General features: G+C 36.8%; 2 protein-coding genes across 2 annotated transcripts; both read left to right on the top strand.

Annotated features, from left to right (window-relative positions):
• The first annotated feature begins 2,521 nt into the window (after nt 1-2,521).
• LOC131737959 (interferon alpha/beta receptor 2-like) lies at nt 2,522-5,480 on the top strand. Its single transcript, XM_059030394.1, has 5 exons — nt 2,522-2,666; nt 3,319-3,473; nt 3,918-4,071; nt 4,751-4,866; nt 5,451-5,480. The coding sequence occupies exons 1-5, from the start codon at nt 2,522-2,524 to the stop codon at nt 5,478-5,480; spliced, it is 600 nt and encodes a 199-aa protein (XP_058886377.1).
• Nucleotides 5,481-8,054: 2,574 nt separating this feature from the next.
• LOC117405193 (interleukin-10 receptor subunit beta-like) lies at nt 8,055-16,846 on the top strand. Its single transcript, XM_034008061.3, has 7 exons — nt 8,055-8,230; nt 8,996-9,122; nt 10,092-10,264; nt 11,053-11,216; nt 12,457-12,604; nt 14,410-14,564; nt 15,303-16,846. The coding sequence occupies exons 1-7, from the start codon at nt 8,179-8,181 to the stop codon at nt 15,531-15,533; spliced, it is 1,050 nt and encodes a 349-aa protein (XP_033863952.1). The 5' UTR covers nt 8,055-8,178; the 3' UTR covers nt 15,534-16,846.
• The last annotated feature ends 4,076 nt before the right edge of the window (nt 16,847-20,922 follow it).

Raw genomic sequence — 20,922 nt, forward strand, 5'->3', positions numbered from 1 at the left:
AACTAAATTAATGAAGTACTGTGGCAATGTGGTTAGTAGTGTGCAGGTGCAGGTGATTAAAGAACAGACAGACAATTGTAATCCAGGTGAAAAGGTTTGTTTTCATTGGTTTTGTCGAGTGGCTGACGGCGAAACAAACAGTAAATAATAATGCTGGTAAGCAAAACAGCGGCATGTATTACTTACATTTAGAATCCCCAAGCTAGTCCAGAAATAATAGTCCCGTTATTGTATCCCCACTTAAACACAAAACACATACACAAGTCACTTTAGTGCGTGAATTAGTGATTGTGGTACAATACAAGTGGTACAATACAGCAGCTGCTTTTTATGATCTGCAGCTGTCGCATCATTTCCCTTCGGGTCAATGAGTTAGTGTACCAAAGCTCCGCCTCTTTTCTAGGTGACGAGTATTCTGTTGCCGTTACTTCATGCCATAACAGGTCGAGAGGGAGATTTACCACCAAGAACCATTGTCTTTCTGTCACAAGTACTGTATGTTTCTTAATGATTAAAATCTGCCACATACAGAAAAAAACAAACAAAACATTAGGAACACAGCAATTGCAGTGCCTATAGAAAGTCTACACCCCCTTTCAAAATTGTCACTTTTTGTTGCCTTATAGCCTGGAATTAAAATGCATTAAAATCCAAGTGAAATAAATGAAGGGAAAATGAATGTACAGAGAAGTCCTTGAGGAAAAACTGCTGCCCTCTGCAAGAAAGCTGAAACTGGGACGGAAGTTCACTTTTCAGCATGACAACGACCCAAAGCACACAGCCAAAGCTACACTGGAGTGGCTAAGGAACAAAAAGGTAAATGTCCTTGAGTGGCCCAGTCAGAGCCCCAACCTAAATTCAATCGAAAATTTGTGGCATGACTTGAAAACTGCTGTCCATCAATGCTCCCCAAGGAAGCTGACAGAGCTTGAACAGTTTTGTAAAGAAGAATGGTCAAATATTGACAAATCTAGATGTGCAACATTGGTAGAGACCAACAGACTCACAGCTGTAATTGCTGCCAAAGGTGCTTCCACCAAGTATTAACTCAGGGGGTGGAGACTTATCCAATTATAATCTTTCAGTTTTGTATTTTTAATATATAATTTTTTTCTCAATAAAAACTTTTTCCCCTTAACAGTGTGGAGTATGGTGTGTAGATAAGTGGGAAAAAAATCCTCATTTAAATGCATGAGGCACAGACACAACAAAATGTGAAAAAGTTCAAGGGGGTGTAGACTTTCTATAGGCACTGAAAGGTGCTTTCCAGAACCAGCCTTTTAAGGCGTTTATAGCAATTGTATGTTATTTATTTTTAGTACATTCTTTTTTTCTGCATGATCAAGCTTCTGGTGCAATACAGTCTGTTTAGTACAATACTCCTATCTGTCTGTGGGAGGGACTTACAGGGAAAGTGAATCTTAACCAGGTTTCCAAAGTGCTAGAAATAAAGCAACAGTAGCTAAAATCTCATTCTACGTTCTACTGTTGAAGCAATGGCATATTTAATCCAAATCCTATATTTTCTACAACTGGCCCCTCTTGGTACGTAATATTTAAGTTAAATACTGGGTTATGTTCTATTTCTGTTTCTCTGCATGATAGATAATATACAGATAATAATTTTTTAGGAAAACAGTCTGTTTTTTTATATGTTCATTAAGGAGAATTATTTTTACAGTTTTTTAAAAAAGAAATCCTATATATTGGTGCAGACTATTGAATATGTGATATTAACTATGTCTGCAGCCCGCTGTGAGGGGAGCTTGTGTTATTGTCACTACTTTTTTAACTACTAATTACTCATAAACCATTTTGGTTGACCACTTAAGATTTTCAGGGTTATGGAAACTCCATAATCAAAAACTAAAGGTACCCTTCACTTTGACCTTTGACCCAAGATGGGTTCCATGTTATGGACCTGGAACTTATCAGTTGATCAAAACCTAACTCTCCAAGATACTGGCTGCCAACTTGTAACGCAACTTCATTTTGTGTTTCTCAAGATAAAGTTTGATTGCTATCAAACAAGAACATGGATCCCTTTTGTCATTCATTTTACAAAGCAGCCATCACTACACTAGCTGAGTCTCATAACTCGGGAAATATTTTTCACATACCCAATTTATTTAATGTTTACAAACCTTTCAATCAGACATGTCATTCCCCTTATATTATGCCAGGGATGCTTTCATTTTGTGCTCAAAATCTCATGACCTAGTTTTTTTTTTTTTTTTTTTTTCTCCCCCCCCAACAGCTCTCTGTGTGTCTCCAGATCCTGTCGATGTGATCATTGACTCTCAAAACTTTCAGCATATCCTGAGATGGCAACCTGGAGCAGGTACTCCTGTGGGGACACAATACAGAGTACAGTATAAATGTTATGAATGGTATGCTAACATCAGATTATTCCGACATATTTTTTGCAGATACAGTACTATAGTAAAATAAATGCATCACTAAATAAACCATGATAATTCCTTGTACTTCCAGTGAATCTTTGTCTCCAGTGACAACATGCATGAATGTATCCAGCTCTGGAGAGTGTGAGCTGACAGAAGAGTTTAAGATTTGGTTTTCTCGCTATAGGGCTCGGGTTCAAGCCTTTAATGGAGCAAATCAATCCAACTGGATTTCATCTGCCGACTTCATTCCTTTTTCAGACAGTAAGAACTTTCTTTATTTGTATTTATTTTTTAATGCTGTGACCGACTTTAACTAACTCTGGATTATTATCTCTAGAGGTGATGCATATCTCTGGAAATAGGGATACAATGGAGACCCCCATAATTATGCCTACATTTGTCCATAAGGAGAGTTTAAATGTTTGTAATTCCAGAGCTACTTCCAAAACAGCTCTTCATCTCACGAACCATTTGAGATTGTGACTTCATATTTTATGTTATGAAAACACCTCGCTGTGGTCATGTGACATTTTGGTTTCTGTATGATTAAGATGATTTGAAATGTTGACTTCATGTTTTTTGGTACATCTTATTTTAGTATTTCACAGCACTAAAGAATCACTATATTGCAGCAACTACCTATCCAATGGTTATACCAGGATTACACCACAATCAATGGCTGATGCAATGCAGAGGGATTCCCTAGTACTGTGAAATGTCCCCCACAAGAAATCCAGCTGTGGTTTACCCCGGTGTATTTTATTGTTTGATCAAATCAGCTCTCAGAGCTGTTTCAGTAATGACTGTTATTGTATGACAATGTTGAATCTCTAGAAAAAAAATCTTCAATGTCATTATCACAATTTTCTGGACTGAATACATTCAAAGTTTTCAAACCCCTTATTCTGTCTAGCAATCCTGGGTCCACCTGACGTGTCTGTCACTGGATGTGGAGATTGTCTTTTGCTGAAGCTCAAACCTCCCAGAGGAAAATGCCCAGAACCTCTGCTGGATATTTACCATGAGTTTGACTTTACCATTACTATGAAAAACAATGGAAAGAGAGAGGTAAGTATGAAATTCCACTGCGGTTATAAATTAGCCTGTGCACAGGCTTTTTTAACCTGATCTTGCGTGCTGCATGGACTGACTATAATATTGAGTCCCTGGGAAATTTAGTTGTTTTGCAGTATTCCTTTAACGATTGCTTTTGAAGAGCTGTTGTTTGAACTCTTATTTCACTGATCATTTCACAGGTGTTCTGTTTCAGTGCTGAACTCTTATTTCACTGATCATTTCACAGGTGTTCTGTTTCAGTGCTTGCTTAGGCATTCTTTTCAGCTCAGTGTTAATCAGCAGGCAAATAGTCACAGTCCCAATTTCAACCTAATTGCCAACAAATATATGATACAAAGGGAAAAGAAGAATCCATTAGATGTAGGAATTATTAAATAACTGAAAGGCAAACAAAGCAATATGCAATACTTTCATTTCTTCTTTTTCTTTTTTCAGATTCCCACCAGTAAATCAGAGTTTGTTCTTGAGAACTTGGAGCCTGGCACAGAGTACTGTGTAACAGTGAGAATGTACTGTGCTGGATTGAACATGAACTCAAAGCCCTCTGAGCCACAATGTACATTCACTAGTCCTGAGCCTGTCAGCAAAGGTACATTGCAGTTAAGTAGAAATGTTGGAATGTTCTAAAATCATTTTTTTTATTTAACTTTGAATTTGACTTTCCAAGGTAGCCAATATGGGGCAGAACAACTTTCATTTGCAAGTGTCCTGCTTTAACCTCACACTTTTCTGTCACTAAAATTATCGTCACTAATCATCTAATCATCTTTTGCCAGACAACAAAATAATTCTATAAATCCTTCAGGACCTGTTTTTCACTTCCATTAACTACATACAGTAGGTGTTTTAAAGTGCAGTTTTAGAAGAAACAAATATTAAAGCAAACATGTATTTTAATTTTAAAACGTACATAATATCTGGTACTACTTTAGGTAAACAGTTTCTAAGCCTTATTCACAAGATACAATACACAGTTTCTCATGCACTTCCTGGGTCATTTCACCTCAGCAGTGTATTCTGGGTCTAAGCATCTTACTGGTCGAAAGCATGTCAGGCAACACAGGAAGCATCTGGCACACCAAGCTGTATTCTTTAACCAGGTGCGGTAGCATACAGTATGTCATGTTTTAAAATAAAAATGATGTGTACTGTACCATCACAACTGCACAAATGAGACCAGTGTAACACATGAAAGTGCACAGCAGGTACGATTTATGGAATTACTTTGTTAGCTACAATCCATTAAATGTCCTTGCTTGTTTTCCCAGTTGCTTTTCAGGTGGTTCCATTGTGTATCGTTTTGCTGCTGTGTGGAGTGCTTGTGGCTGCCGTGTTCTACAGTGGCTTCCTATGCCCCCTGAAGATACCCTTCCCTAAAGTACTGGTAAGAAAGCACCCAGCGTGGCATATTTACTTGGTTTCTGTCATCAAAAAAGCAAGAACAACCCATGTAAGAGTTTACCATACTAAAAGTATAACAAAGTTTAATGAAGCATTGTGAAAGTAGGGTAAAGCATTGGTAAACATTGTAAAAAATAGAGAGGTATGGTAAAGCATATTAATAAACATGGCAAAAAAATAAAGTGTTAAGTGCATCGTATAACCATGGGAAAAAGGGTAAAATACCATGACAAAATACCATGGTAAACTTTCATAAGGGAACAGAGATCCATACATTGGTAAAATTGGCGAATGAGTATTGGTAAACATTGTATAGTAATTAGAAAATAATTTACATTATGCTATACTAACATCTGTGCATCTCCATATGCTGTATATTAAAATATTACAATCCCTATTTGTGATAATTTCCTTATAAGGACCAGTTCACCATTTAACCCTGCTTACAGTGCATTAACCGTATGTACCGATCCATGTACCGTATGTTTGACTTCCTTTTCAATTTTTTAAAACTGACATTGGACACCCTGATTGTTGGATGTAATCTCTGTCAGATCTCTTCAATAGGGAGATAATCTGAAAATCACCCTCAATTAGGGCCATCTCTCTATTAAGATTGCTTTACTCTGTCCCTGTGGTGGTAGTAAAAGAGGGTTTCCATTGTACTATACAGTCAACTCTCGTTAAAACAAACTTGGATAAGATGGATTTCCTGATACTATGAATTTTCTACATGGACCCTGGCCACTCATCAAAAATAAAGACCAGAAAGTTCCAGCCCAAATTCTAGAGGTTATATATTGTGATCCATCCCCGAATAATCTGCTGAAATTACATGAAGTTGGTCATGTGGTTACTGGATGATTTAGATTATATTTGTTGCTCTTGTATTTTTGTCACTCCTTGTTTAACATGTTTTTGTATTACAAGACATACTAAGTAGTTAGCTTTCTATTGTGATATTTCGTTAAACCTCTACCCAGTAACTAACATGGAAAACCTATTTCTCTGCAGGCTCCTTTTACTTCTGCTAGCAGAGCCTGCAACATACAGAAGTGTTTAGCTCTAGAGAGATACCCTGTGGACCATGTCACTGTTATCTCTAAACGAGGTGGCACGGTGAAAAGCAGAGGTAAAATGTGCAAAGACTCCAGTGACAGCGAGGAGACTGACAGTGGGGAGGAAGTTTGGTATGAAAAGTGGATTCCAGGCCAAAGAAGTTGCAATAGCGAACCTATTGATGATCAAGTGATTTCTGTGGAGCCGGGACAAGCCCTTGGTCCAGGTGATCCAGCACAGGCATTGTGTCTGGTTGTTTGTGAAGAGACAGCAGGGCCTCCAGTGGAGCAGCCAGACTCAGAGCAACTTGAACCCTTACTTGAGAGGAGGGACTCTGTAGAGGAGGAAAGCTGCCAAGATGTCAATTTGTTTTCAGTGACATTGGGGGCTATTGATGAAGAAATCTTACAGAGCCCTTCAGTTGAGGTGGAAGTAGAGGAGGATAGCAAATGCCTTCTAGAAAAACTGCAACAGTCTCCATTATTAGCAACTCTGGAATCTGTAGCCTGTAGGACAGACCATTTAAATAGAGAAATTAAAGATGAAGTGGAGCAGAGATTGTGTTCAGACTCGGAGGAGGAGGATGACTCTGAGTCTTCTGGGTACATGAATCGTTAATCCTTAACAAGAAAAAATTCGGACCTTAATAAATGGATTTTAATAAATGACAAAGGTTTCGAGGATGGTAACAGTTTGTAAACGGATGATAACGCAATACAGATCTTCAGTCTAAATATCTGTATTTTAGACTTACTACCTTTTAAGGATATGCTGGGAAGGTCAGAAGACGCTCTGTGACTGAAGATCAAATATTAGTAACCAGGTTAAGAGTGAGCAGCTTCAAAAATCTTTTTTTTTTACTGCCCTCTTCCCATTGTATGACGAGTGCAATCGTTCTGAGGTGTTCTTATTGCAATTACTCAAATACTGAGTTTATTTGTTTTGTTTGTTGTTAAGGAGCTTTTACCTGAGTTCAGGAGCTCCTTTTCAGTTCTAGGAAAGGAAACGGACAGTAATTTTGAGCAGACAGACAAGTCCCAACATCCTGTCAGCCCAGTTAGTCACTGGAGATCGCTGGAGATATGACTCCTTCCGTGTGACTCTGCAGATTTGGGAATACTGTATCTCTATGTTCTGCATGGCCCCAGTATTGAATGTGTGTAGCTATAGTTTAAACTATCACCTATCAGTTTATATGTTGGTGCGCCAGTTGAGATTTTTTCCATCAATCGCCATTACAATTAATGCTGGTCAAGACTGATGCCACCTATCTGCTTGAACTGGGGACATATTCTTTTGTGGATCACTTCTCAAGAGAGACTGCAAATAGACATAAATAGACTACACAATGTGCTTATGTTGTTGGTCAGGAACATTGATCAGGTTTAATTGTACTGTAAATCTTGATATATATTTTTGGTACACAACTGTAGTCGCCCTGGGTAAGGTAATTTGCTAAGAAATAAATAAATAAATAAATAAATAAATAAATAAATAAATAATTTAAATTGAGAGATACAAGTGTGCTGCCTACTAACTAAAAAAGTTTATTTGCTTTACTATCTGCTGACAAACTGGCAGTTGTGTCCCAATTGGAAAATACTAAATTACTTGCTTAAAGTTGGGACTTTTTCGTAATACAGAAGTGATCTGTGGCTGTATAAACAGTTTCCGAAACAACACAACAGAAGACAAACCGTTCATGAATGTAGGCGGTGTTAATGTATCTGGACTCTTAAAGCCATCTGACGTTTTCAAAATACATAACCGCATTAAACATTCGTTTAGTTTCCATTCGTACAGTTTCAGATTTGTTTCACTCGATACATTCTATGTGTTGTTTATTCAGTCAAGGCAGGAATGTCGTTCTTTTATGTTAATATGTCGTTTATCTTTTTGTGATTAACAAACGCTTGCATTACCTCAAGGTTTTGATCTGCTTTCGGTTTCCAAGTGATTTAACCAGAATGTACAGACTAGCCCTTAATTTCTTCTATTTTGTCTTCTTTAAGCAGTTCCAGTAGTTGTCTAGTGTGATATCATTTCACAAAATGTATCACAGTTATTTAGAAGGTACGTACGGTATGAAGTTGGAAACTGGTTGAGTTTCGTTTTCCCAGTAAGTCCCTCCCACTGTACCCAACGTAGTTCGGTAAAAGGACGGTACAAAGGAACTCAACGTTTAGCAGCTGCTTAAGCACGGATAAACTCATGAACAGCAACGGAATCAAATAAAATGTCTACAAACTTCTCAAGCTACCTTTTGACAAGCATCATTCTATTCTCAGGTCGGTACTTTCAGTCATTACGTTTTTGTTTACATAAGTTAGTAATTCAAGTGTTGCTGTTTCGTAATAAATAGTTCCCTTGATGGATACTTAAAGTAATATGATTAGGCCTAGTGTATTTTATACAGTAGTATAAATAACTAACTCATATCTATCTATCTATCTATCTAGCTATCTAACTATCTATCTATCTAACCATGTACGATGTGTTTTGTTGTATAACTTCATGGAACAAGGTATATTACTATACAGGTCTATGACGGGCACAGATGTAATGTACCGTGTGTTAAACAATATATTATATGTCAATATGTTAAAATATATTAACACATACAGTATCGCAACGTATGAAAAGCAGCAATCATCAATACATAGGTACAGCGTTACACATTTCATTATAATTATTCAAATATAGTACTTAATAACAGCTGGGTAAGCCATTCGTCTATACTCTTTGGAAAAATAATAATAATAATAATAATAATAATGGGTATGTATTTAAATACACTTTAGTGTATTTAAATACATTATAGTTTTAGGTCATGTTGGCATACTATAGGTTTTTGTTTTACTGATACATTTAATGTGTAATTGGTATCATTATTTACAATATATTCATGACCTCGTTTGCTGTGAATTTTCAAAGTACTGGCTTATTTAATGAAATGATGGAATGTTAAGGAAGGCACGCCACTCCCTTACTAAACAGACCTCAATTTCACTGTATATAAACTCTCATGCCACGCTGTTTCTCGGATTTTGCAGAATTAGTGCATGGATCTGTGCCGGAACCTAAACATGTAACAGTTTCTTCAGTGAACTTGGGTGCCGTTCTCTTGTGGGATCCCGTCACCTCTGAAGACAATGTCACCTACACAGCAGAGTTTGCAAGGTACAGTACACTTGTGTAAGGAACAGCTAATTCAAGACTGTAGGCTCACTTAAAAAAAAAAAAAAAAAAAAAAAAAAAATATATATATATATATATATATATATATATATATATATATATATATATATATATATATATATAAACACTGTACAGTTATGCTAGTGGCAGTAACTATATAACTTATTAAATATGTCTGAAAAGTAAAATGCAAAACAATTGACTAATAATAATAATAATGATAATGATAACTGCACTCAAATTAAAGCTATATATATATATATATATATATATATATATATATATATATATATATATATATGTGTGTGTATATATATATATATATAGTTACTGACTCATTCCCCACTTCCTCTGTACATTTCTGATAATTTCTTCTGAATATTATGAAAGATAATTAAAGTGAACTAGTGAATAATACCTTCAATCAATGAAGAAGATGCAGCTTCCTCTGTACTAAGAAATAGGAACTTGATGCAGACTAGATATGAAGTCATGAATACACATTTATTCCATAGAGTTTCAGATCTGCTACCGACATTAAGAATATCTAATTGTATTTCATAAGTACCGGTAGACCACAAATTGGTAATATTTTAAAGATATTTGTATTCTGAAGTCATTTGTAACCAGGTTAAATGCTAAAGTGTTTGAAATGGGACTATTCAATCCTCTGAATTAAATTAATATTATGTTGCTGATATACTTGTAACAAACAACAGTTGTGATATGATAACTGATGGTTTTGGCATTTTATTTATTGGAAGCATTAAATAATTTCACACAGTTATCAAACTTTTTGTTATGTGGCATTTTTTAAAAGACGCTGTAGGAATAGGGTCACCATCGTTTTAATTTAATTGGCTAAGTTTAGGTTTTAAGTACTCTATGTTTCAATTAACTGGTATATACATCAAGAGATTGTGATGACACTTACTGTTTGTGTTTTAACAGAGCATACAATGAAAATCACTACATCCAAGTGTGTCAAAATATCAGAGAAACAAAATGTGATTTCACTGGAAACATCTCTGCTTTTGGCATATTCCACTTCCGTGTGAAGTCTGTTCGGCAGGGCAATGCATCCCAGTGGGTTTATGTGAAGGCTTTTGCAGCAGACCTACACAGTATGTTCATTTACCATTTTATCATTTAGAATGAAATAAAGAATACATTACAACAAGTGCAGCACAATTTTGTGTTATTGCCTGCCCCTTACATGACAGATTAGCTTGTTTAGCATATGTACACATTTTCTGTAATATTAAAAAGCTCACTTTTGCAAACCAAGGATTGTCACGATCAGCAAGAATCGCTTGGCAGGTGCACACTCTACTACATTACAATATTTTACTAATCTAAAAAGTTTCACATTGACGTCAGTTTCCTTGAATTAATTACAGTTGTGTATCCCTTTTGAATGATTTAAATGCGGTCAGTGCAGTCCTACCTGATGAATCAGCAACTGCTTCTATTTTTTTTATCCAACCCGTGCTAGAATTAATTGTGTTTTCATTCTCATCCAGCTCTGACTGTAGATCACACGTTTCACCTAAACCTCTCTGGTAGTGACAAATCCGTATTTGCATCTTTTCACTGCTTTTGTTGCCAATGTAGAATACATGTTGGTCTGTTTAACTGTTATTCACATTACAAACCCACAATCACAAAGTGATCTGTTATGTAGCAACCAGCACATCCGCTGTAGCAAAAATGGCATATACATAAATCTCTAAAGATCCTGCTTTATACTCTGCAGCCCAGGGGTCTAAACTGAGCTAGTTGAGGCCCTCTGACCACAATTGCAAAGACTCTCATCACCAAACTTGACAAATAAACTTGTACATGATGCTAAATTATGTTACTATTACATGATTGGTATCTGCAGGTTATTTGTGTTTCTTTTCCTCTGTAGCACGCATCGGGCCTCCCTCGGATGTGAAGTTAAAATCCAGATCTGGGTTTCTGGATATCAACATTTCAGATCCGCTGATGAAAATAAAGGACAAGACTTTACATAACACTTTTTCTAACGTTTTATATTTGGTTAGTTACTGGAAAAACACGTCAAGAGAGGAGGTGAGCTTCCTTCCCATCATATTTTTTATTCCTTCATTTCCCCTTTAGGTAGGACTAAGGAAAGGCTTTAAAAATAATTAACAGGACTCCCAAGTGGCGCGTCCGGTAAAGGCGCTCCGCTACGCCGGTTCAAGTCCAGGCTATTCTACAGCCGACCGTGTACGGGAGCTCCCAGGGGTCAGCGCACAATTGGCAGAGCTCCGCCCGGGGGGGGGAGGGCTTAGGTCGGCCAGGGTGTCCTCAGGTCACCGTGCACCAGCGACCCCTGTGGTCTGGCTGGGCGCCTGCGGGCTTGCCTGTAAGCTGCCCAGAGCTGTGTTGTCCTCCGACACTGTAGCTCTGAGGTGGCTGCATGGTGAGCCTGCAGTGTGTAAAGAAGCGGGCGGCTAACGGCACACGCTTCAGAGGACAGCGTGTGTTCATCTTCACCCCTCCTGAGTCAGCGCAGGGGTGGTAGCCGTGAGCTGAGCCTAAAAATAATTGGACATTCTAAATTGGGAGAAAATAATAAAAAAATAATTGTTGACAACTAAATTAAAAATAAATAAATAACAGATGGATTTTTTTTCCATTTTCTCACCATTCATTATTTAAAAAGTGTAAAGTAAATTACCACAAATGTATTAAGATTGGGTCATTTAATATGCATTCTATGACCATAAAAAAGGTCAAGGGTCAAAATCCAGTGTAATGTATTTTAAGAAGACCAGTACATATTAAAATATGTGTTCTTAACCAGTATTTTTGGTCTGAAAAATATGACTGTACAGTGAATGGTTTTGTGCACTTTTGGAAAGACATACCTAATTTGTTTTTCAATACACATCCAACAAAAACACAAATAATTGTCAAATAATAATAAACACATCTGCTTTTTTTGCCTTGTATGGCATATAGACAAAAAAGTAATATGTTGACCTTTCAATTTTCTAGCTTTAAAACATTTCTATATATCTATTCTTTTAAACAAAACAACACATGGCATGTTTTGGGGAAAATATTAAAATATAATACATTATGTGCAGTAAAAAAGTATTTTTTTGCATATATTGTATATGATTTGTACTGTGTATATGTCATACTGTAATTTGTCATCACGACTGGAGACTGTATGTCAACAATCCCAAGCTGAATTGAACCACATTTCAGTTTTCTGAAACTGGGAATAAACCCTGAATCTCTCAGGTCCATTTGTGATTCGAACATGCAGAATTATTACTGAATATTCTGTTTAATTCAGGTCAAGACCATTAGAAGTGAGCAAACATTCTTAGTCCTGCAAAACCTGGAACCCTGGAGTACATACTGTGTTCAGGTTCAGATATCTGTTTCATTCAACAACACTGGGGAGCCCAGTAGACCAGTCTGCGAGAAAAGCACCAGTGAGGGTAACATTTCATTTTATTTAAAATTTCTGAACTTCTATATTGCACTGCAGATTTTCATTAAGGTTTACACACTGGGTTTTTTAATATTTGAATCTTTAAGTGGTAGTAATTGGTATTGGGACCCCACCTGAAACTTAACACTCACTTTGTTGTACACAGAAGTCAGGGTTCTGACACCTGCTGGACAGGAAGTGAATCTAAGATTTTGCATCACCCTATAGAATTAACTAATTTCACTTAATAAAGTCAAATGAAACCAGCTGAATAATGTTATGTTAACATATTGTCTTACATACCGCTTTGTAGTTTTCCATATACTGACACAAATTGAAAAGAAGTACTGTACTACTATTAAGGCTTCTGGTAGACTGATGTTACATAAAAGATTTTCAGAAATGATGTTCATATATATAGACTAAATGGACATCAAAGTGAAAATAAGGACTGGACTAAATATACAGCTGTGGTAATAATAATGAGACATAAGAAACTGTTTTGAAATATGTTATTATCCCATTAAGTAAAGTGTTTGCAATACAGGAACACTATAATTGTTTCTTTTGTCCAGGACTGTGTTTTCACAAAACAATGTACCTTTTCATTGTCTCATCTCTTGTTTAACATTTATAGAACTGTGTACCTGTTATCACCTGTTCTGTTTCATTCTTTTTAAAACAAAGAAAAAAACATTTGAAATTACTGTTATTGTAAAAGGTTTTTACATTACTTTTCTTGCTGATTTTTCAATATAATTAGGGCTTCTGATTTTCGATTTTAACTGATAAAAAACCATAAAACACCCAGTACAAAGAAATATAAATTGGTGTATAGCCAATAAACTGGAAAACACTGGAAATGGTTACTCCATTCACGTTAACCACCCTTTTCCCCTTAAAAATATGACCTTTCCCATTGCAGCTGGGCAATGTCCCTCCTTCCTGACTTGCATCTATTATTGATTCGTTCTGAATACTTTAAACCCACCACAACTATTGAGTGGCAGCAAATTCCTACATTTCTATTGGAGACTCAGCTTGCGAGATTTAAAACGAGATTACAATTAGAAATGGAGGCTTGTTCGTGGGATTTAAAGCTGTATTACAGTTAAACTACGGAGAATTTAAAACAGAATTGCAAATTGTGGTGAAATGTAAAAAAATGCCTACATGCAGAAACCCCAGAAGAATGTGTCCGTGACCATCAGGATTTAGTTATTTGTTTATTTATTATTATTATTATTATTATTTGTTTATTTAGTAGACGCCTTTATCCAAGACGACTTACAGAGACTAGGGTGTGTGAACTATGCATCAGCTGCAGAGTCACTTACAACTACGTCTCACCCGAAAGACGGAGCACAAGGAGGTTAAGTGACTTGCTCAGGTTCACACAATGAGTCAGTGGCTGAGGTGGGATTTGAACCGGGGACCTCCTGGTTACAAGCCCTTTTCTTTAACCACTGGACCACACAGCAAAGGAAAGCAGGTATAACTTAAGTGTGCAAGTACTGTCGAGTTGCTATTATACATATTTTGAAAGAAAGAAAGAAACGCCCAGGTATTTTGGAAAGTACCAAAAAGCAAAAATTTCATACAAAAAGCAAAAGCCCCCCCCCCTCAAAAAAAACGATTTACATAAGTTGAAAAATAGCTAAAAATAATCACCCAAAAATGAAATTATTAAAAACCAAAAAACAGAAGCCCTCAATATAATATGTCTTGTTTTGTATGCACAGTTGTTAAATTGTCTAAATGTCTTTATAGAATTCATATATTAATGTATGTGATTTCGCCTTGCTGTTCCAGGTAAGACTCCTGGATGGATGATTGCTGTCATCCTGATTTGCAGTTTGGTAGCAGTTGCTGCTGTCATACTTTTCCTCTTCTTTGTTGGATTCTATACTTACAAAACAGTGCACTTTATCTTTCCTTCCTGCAACCTCCCGGAGCACTACAAAGAGGTAAGACAGTCCATGGATACCTACAAAGATTATAAAAAACATCAACAGGTTCAGTTAAACATACATAGAGACACGTGGACAGTCCTCAATGGCACAGCCTCTTAAACCTGCCCCAGACATCCATACTGGGCTGAAAGTGGTCTCCTACTGTATAACATACAGTCTTACACAACAGGTTTAAATAAAACTGACTAAAGCAAATCTAAAGGTAACTATAATACCAACAGTGACCATAATCACCTGTATTACAGAATACATGGCGTTTGCAAAACTAAATAGTTAGTCATGGGAGCCCATGATTCACACAATTGTGTTATATATTACAGGTATTAGCACTTAGTTAATTTACTTTACAGCTTTAATTTACTCTTTACAACAATACAAATCATCCTGGAGTCTAGTAGAACTCAGTGGAAAGCACTGAAAATGATTTAACAGATGTTCTCCTGAACTAATCGGTCAATTTGCGCTCTCATTTTGACTGCAGTTTCTTTTTTGCTTGGAAAGAGGTAGAAGGGAAGTCTTCTGGGTCCCATCATTTGTATTATGTTTCCTGTAGAGACTTGAATGTGTCTGAATTGTATAATAGATTAAAGAAAGTTGAAAATATTAATTAAATATTACTGAAAATCCAGTATGATTTATGCGGAATATACTTCTTTATTTACGCAGTCTTTGATACTGTAATGTGTTGTGGCCGAATCTTGAGAACCACTTTTTCTTGTGCTTGTTTGACAGCTGCTGACAACAACTCCCAATGCCTATGCATTCCTGGACATACAAAACAACAAAGAGCTGGATGAGGTCTTCGATGAGATCAGCATTGTATTGGAGCAGCCAGCATCTCCCATTGAGGCCATGAAAACAGAGCAGGAGAGCAAGGAAAACCTGGAAGAACAGCCACTAGTGGAGGGGAAAGACGATCCGGAATTCAGAAAGGACATACCACACTATGGGAATTTGAATTAGCCTTTTTGTCTGGATTACCAATGCTCTATCCTGATATTTACCACCTTGAGCTGGTTATCATCATGTTTTTAGTGGTCCTTTCCACGGATATATGTAGCAAAGACCTGTCTACCTTTCAACCATATTGGCAAGTGATTCTTTACTCCAGTGAAGCGGGACCGGACTACTGTAGCATCCTTCGTCTGATAGGGTATTATTTTCTACCAAAGATTTTCAAATTCGGCTGTAAGTGGTGCATGACACAGCATTTTACAGACATGGAAACTTTTATATTTGGCAGTGCTGCCAGCACCATACCACCTCCCCTATCTCAATGTCCCATATCTCTTATGACACAGCTAACTTGTATCATTGCTGCAGTTTTCTCAGTGATGCTTGAATTCAATTTAATATATTTTTTTTTTTTTTTTTTTTTTTTTTAAAGGCCAAACCCTCACAAACTTAATGGGCTAAACATTACACAGAACAATAATTAAACTGCTCTATTAAATTCTTTATTTCTAGTTTTATACCGTTAACAATTGTTTTATTTATCTTTAAAAGTCTTTCAGCTGATACTGTACTGTTGCCAAACCCTCATGACTGAGGTGATTCTACCATTTGTTATTTATGTACATCCTGTGGAATCTTGCCACATTTTTTTTCAAGGAAAAAGAGGAACTTGATAGAGCAGAGTCTGACCTCATAAAATGCAAGTTCCGCAACATGGAAGCAGGCGCAAGTCTCACAGCTTAGAAGAGTTTCTTTATTTTTATTTTTATTTTTTTATGTTTATACAGGTTTCTTCATATTCTCAAGCTGTTATATTCCCTGTCTGAGGCAGAATGGCGAATTACTCAGTTTGCTTAAGGCCCTATTCAGAACAGTGTGATTTGTAACATCAAAAACAAAACTGAAAAGTCCTGCTTCTTATAATTTTCAAAACTGCTATTTGCCGGAAAACTGACAACACTGAGGCTGCAAATACATTTACAGATAAGGGAAGTGCAAGTTTAACCCTGTATTCTCAGTAGGAGGAGATATGAAGCTAGGCTTACAAAAAGGTCTCTAGCTTGGTGAGGTTCATTCTTATTTGTTATTTGTCATTCTTATTTGTTGTTTACACAATTGTACTTGAAAGGATTAAAAAGTGAAATTGTAGGACATTAATGATTGAATTACAGGGATGTAGTATAGGTGATAATATGAAGTAATGATGTAAGAACAAAAACTGTAGAAAAATATATATTTAAGATTCATTTTAATCCAACTGCTGTAGTCTGTTCAGGTCTGAGTCTGCAAAGATTGGTAAATAAAGTCTTTTACATGTGTTATCGGTTTTTTTAAGCATTCATGAAGCTTTGATTAACATTCCTTTACTGTTTATTGCCAAAAAGAATACATGTTTATAATTAGAGCCCTGTGAAATTATTTTTATTTATAATTTTATGTTTTATTTTTCACAAATATTGTTTTAATTAGTTTTTATTACAGATACACGTTAATAAAACAACTCAAATAGATGTATAGCAATAATAATAATAATAATAATAATAATAATAATAATAATAATAATTAATAATAATAATATTTTAACTAGATACATATTTTTTATAAAACACTGTGCTTTTTTTTAAAAAAAAATTTGACAAACAAACCTCGCACAGAAAAATAATTTAGTTACCATAATTTCTCATTAGGGGCAGTAACGGTAACGTACAGTCCACCACTCTTTTTAATTAACTGCCTATTTACAGTAAACACTGCCCATGTGCTCTATAAAAAAACAATAAGATACAATAGAAAATATACATTTACACTGCCCTACTATTATGGGGCTGTCATAATAATTGCACATACAGCAAACTACCCATTAAAAAAAAATGATAGGAATTGTATTTCAATCCCATTGCACTGAAGCAGGGCTCCAGTATACTAAACAAAAGCAGGGCTCATACTAAACGAGTTTGGGGTTTCTCAGTATTTAAACACTAACAAGCAAAGCAGATTCATTCATGCAAAACCAAAACGGCAGCTGCTCCAGTACAAAGTTTGCACCATTTGAAATGAAACAAAGAATTAGCTTACTAATACAAAATATAAGTAAACGAGTCATATTTCTCCAAAAGAAATAAATAGGCTAATGCTTAACAACGGTATCTTTCAACTCCCGTTCCTGCTGACACTGACAGTTGCACAATCTGCACATTATTATTTTATTATCGTCAGCTGCATATACATCCTGTATTTGCAGCATTGTTTAATTGTTACTTGCGGTTTAGGCATTTTAGAAACAAACGTCTCTTCTCTTCCATCACAATTTGAATTCCCAACCAACTTGCTCCAAATAATGTATCTGCGCAAATGCTAGTCAGAGCTTCTGTTTCCCTTCAGACCGTTTCTATGGTAACGGCTGAGCCTTAACAACTACGATTGCAAGTAATTATTTGAAGTATTTTTTGTATAAACTTCTCAATTTAAAAATGTCATTATGTTTGCTTTATAATAATTTTTCATTTTATTTCGTTTTATATTTGCATTTAGTTTTATATGTTGCATTTAGTTTTATTTCATGCTATTTCGTATTTGCGAAATACACGGGGCTCTATTTATAGTCATCTATGAAGCTATTCTGTTTTTATATACAGTGCCGTGAAAAAGTATTTGCCCCCTGTCTGATTTTTTGAATTTTTGCCACTGAATGTTATCAGATCTTCAACCAAAACCTAATATTAGATAAAAGGGACCCTTAGTGAACAAATAACACAAAAAATTTGATACATATTTCATTTATTAAAGAAAGTTATGCAACACCCAATGCCCCTGTGTGAAAAAGTAATTGTCCCCTTAGACTCAATAACTGGTTACGCCACCTTTAGCAGCAATAACTGCAACCAAACGCTTCCTGTAGTTATTGACTCTCTCAGTGCTGTGGAGGAATTTTAGCCCACTCCTCCATGCAGAACTGATTCAACTCAGTGACATTTGTGGGTTTTTGAGCATGAACTGCTCGTTTCAGGTCCTGCCACAACATCTCAATGGGGTTTAGGACTGGACTTTGACTAGGCCATTCCAAAACTTTAAATTTCTTGTTCTTCAACCATTCTGATGTAGGCTTGCTTGTGTGTTTCGGATCATTGTCTTGCTGCATGACCCAACTGCGCTTCAGCTTCAGCTCACGGACGGATGGCCTGACATTCTCCTGTAGAATTCTCTGATACAGAGCAGAATTCATGGTTCCTTCAATGATGGCAAGGCGTCCAGGTCCTGATGCAGCAAAGCATCCCCAAACAATGACACTACCACCACCATGCTTGACCGTTGGTATGAGGTTCTTACTGTGGAATGCAGTGTTTAGTTTTCGCCAGACATAACGGGGCCCATGTCGGCCAAAAAGTTCCACTTTTGACTCATCTTTCCATAGAACATTGTTCCAGAACTCTTGAGGATCATCCAGGTGCTGAAAAATGTGCAAAAATAAAGAAAATCAGACAGCGGGCTATTTGCAGGGGTGGGAATACAAGTTCTGCAGTAAGTCTGACTCACTGTTTACTTTCTCTTTTATTTCTGAGGTAATTTCTGTGTGAACGTGACAGTCGTACATCCTCTCCATCGACTCTGAGTAATGACGCACTGTATACAGAAACATAGAAGACAAACCGTCAGTTGAGACAAAGCAATTCTATCTTTGGTGTAAGGGGGAGTTTGCGTAGCAGCTACAGGAATATAGAATGGTAATGTACACCTCTTCATGGTGACAGCCGCTCCCCCCTCCCCCCGCCCCAAAAAAAGAAAAGAAATAATACGCTTGGACAGTATACAGTTTTCGCAGCTTGGCAAACAATAACAAACTTATGCACAAACATGAAAATATGAGAATCCATTGCACGGCTGTGAGACTCTGAAAATTGTGAAAAACTTGAGTTTCATGGGTAAACCTTGAGACTTGACATCCATGCTAATGTAGCGTTTTCGGTTGCTATCAACTTAACTTAAAATAATCGACACTTTGCAGGCGCCAGGATTTAGTGTATCACTGAATCAGGTTTATTTCCTCATGCTAACAGACCAAGGACTCTGTTGGCCAAGCCCACGCCAAAAGAAAATAATAAAACTCATCTCTAACCAGTCACTCTCTCCTCTCATACAGCCCCAGTAATTTTTATAACAAGCCATATAGTGTTTCTCACCATAAGCTAGCACACTATTTGTTTATCTGGTTTGTCAGAGCACACCTCAGTAACCCTTAGAAAGTCGTTTTACCAACTAACATGGAGGACCCCTGGGGCCTTTATTTATAGCTCCATCCCACGTGATCCCCTCCTCCAAATCACTGCACCCCTGCAGTTCCCACGTCTACCTAAACTCTGTCACAGGGAGCCTCAACTACCACCCCTCCCACACTCGTTTCCATATTTACCCCCAAACACACCAACAGACAGACACACACACTCACGTTCCTAACTAAGATCCCCAAACGATCCGCCCCCCCCCCCCCCTCCCCCCAATTCCCCTAATGGCGTGGGCGGTCTCACAATACACAAAAATGACACACAAACGAACAAACACACAACTGTTTACAGTCCATGCAGGGCCATATATATATATATATATATATATATATGTAATATGCCAACAGTTGCCTGAGAGGTATTTTTGAACCTTTGGGTGGAGAGTGGAAGGAGTCGGTGCTGAAACTGGGGCTAACTTCTTGCTGCTCATGAATTCTACAACTAAGCTTCATTCGCTTTGCAGGTGCGCTCCCTTCTGGAAGGATAACAGACACAGATACCCTGCCTTTGCCAAGCTGGCCTGCAAGTACCTGGAGATACCTGCTTCATCATCACCTGTTGAGAGGTTTTATAGCATCGCAGGGAAAATCTTCTGCCCAGAAAGGTGTAACCTGACAGACACTTAATTTGAGCAGCTCATGATGATTTGTTGTACAACAGCAAGTTGAATTGATTTGATACATTTGTATTGTAATTGTGCAATTGCATGTGTTGACAAGTTGTATACAGTATGTTTGCTCAAAAAAGCTTATGTGGTAAAAGGGATTGGAATTGGAGTTAGAATTCGGAATTTATTTAAAAAAGCAATTGGAAATGGAATTGGAATTGCCAAAAAGGATTTGACCCCCGCCTGGTCACAGCACCGATACATGTTACGACCATTAAGCAAAAGATCCGGTCTCTTCTGCATTCGTGGTTTTACATCTTTTAACCTCATATCATCACACCGACAGGAATAAGAATACGTAACGGCACGGCAGGGTATCACACAACACGACCCCTTACACACACAGCTTGTTGATTTGCTTTTTTAAAAACAATATTAAATACATAAATAAAAATTAAGACCACAAATTTTATAAGCATCGTCTATAAGCAAAACTAAAGTACAAGGAAAC

The sequence above is a fragment of the Acipenser ruthenus genome, chromosome 9, assembly GCF_902713425.1.
Source record: "Acipenser ruthenus chromosome 9, fAciRut3.2 maternal haplotype, whole genome shotgun sequence".
In the NCBI taxonomy this organism is placed as follows: domain Eukaryota; kingdom Metazoa; phylum Chordata; class Actinopteri; order Acipenseriformes; family Acipenseridae; genus Acipenser; species Acipenser ruthenus.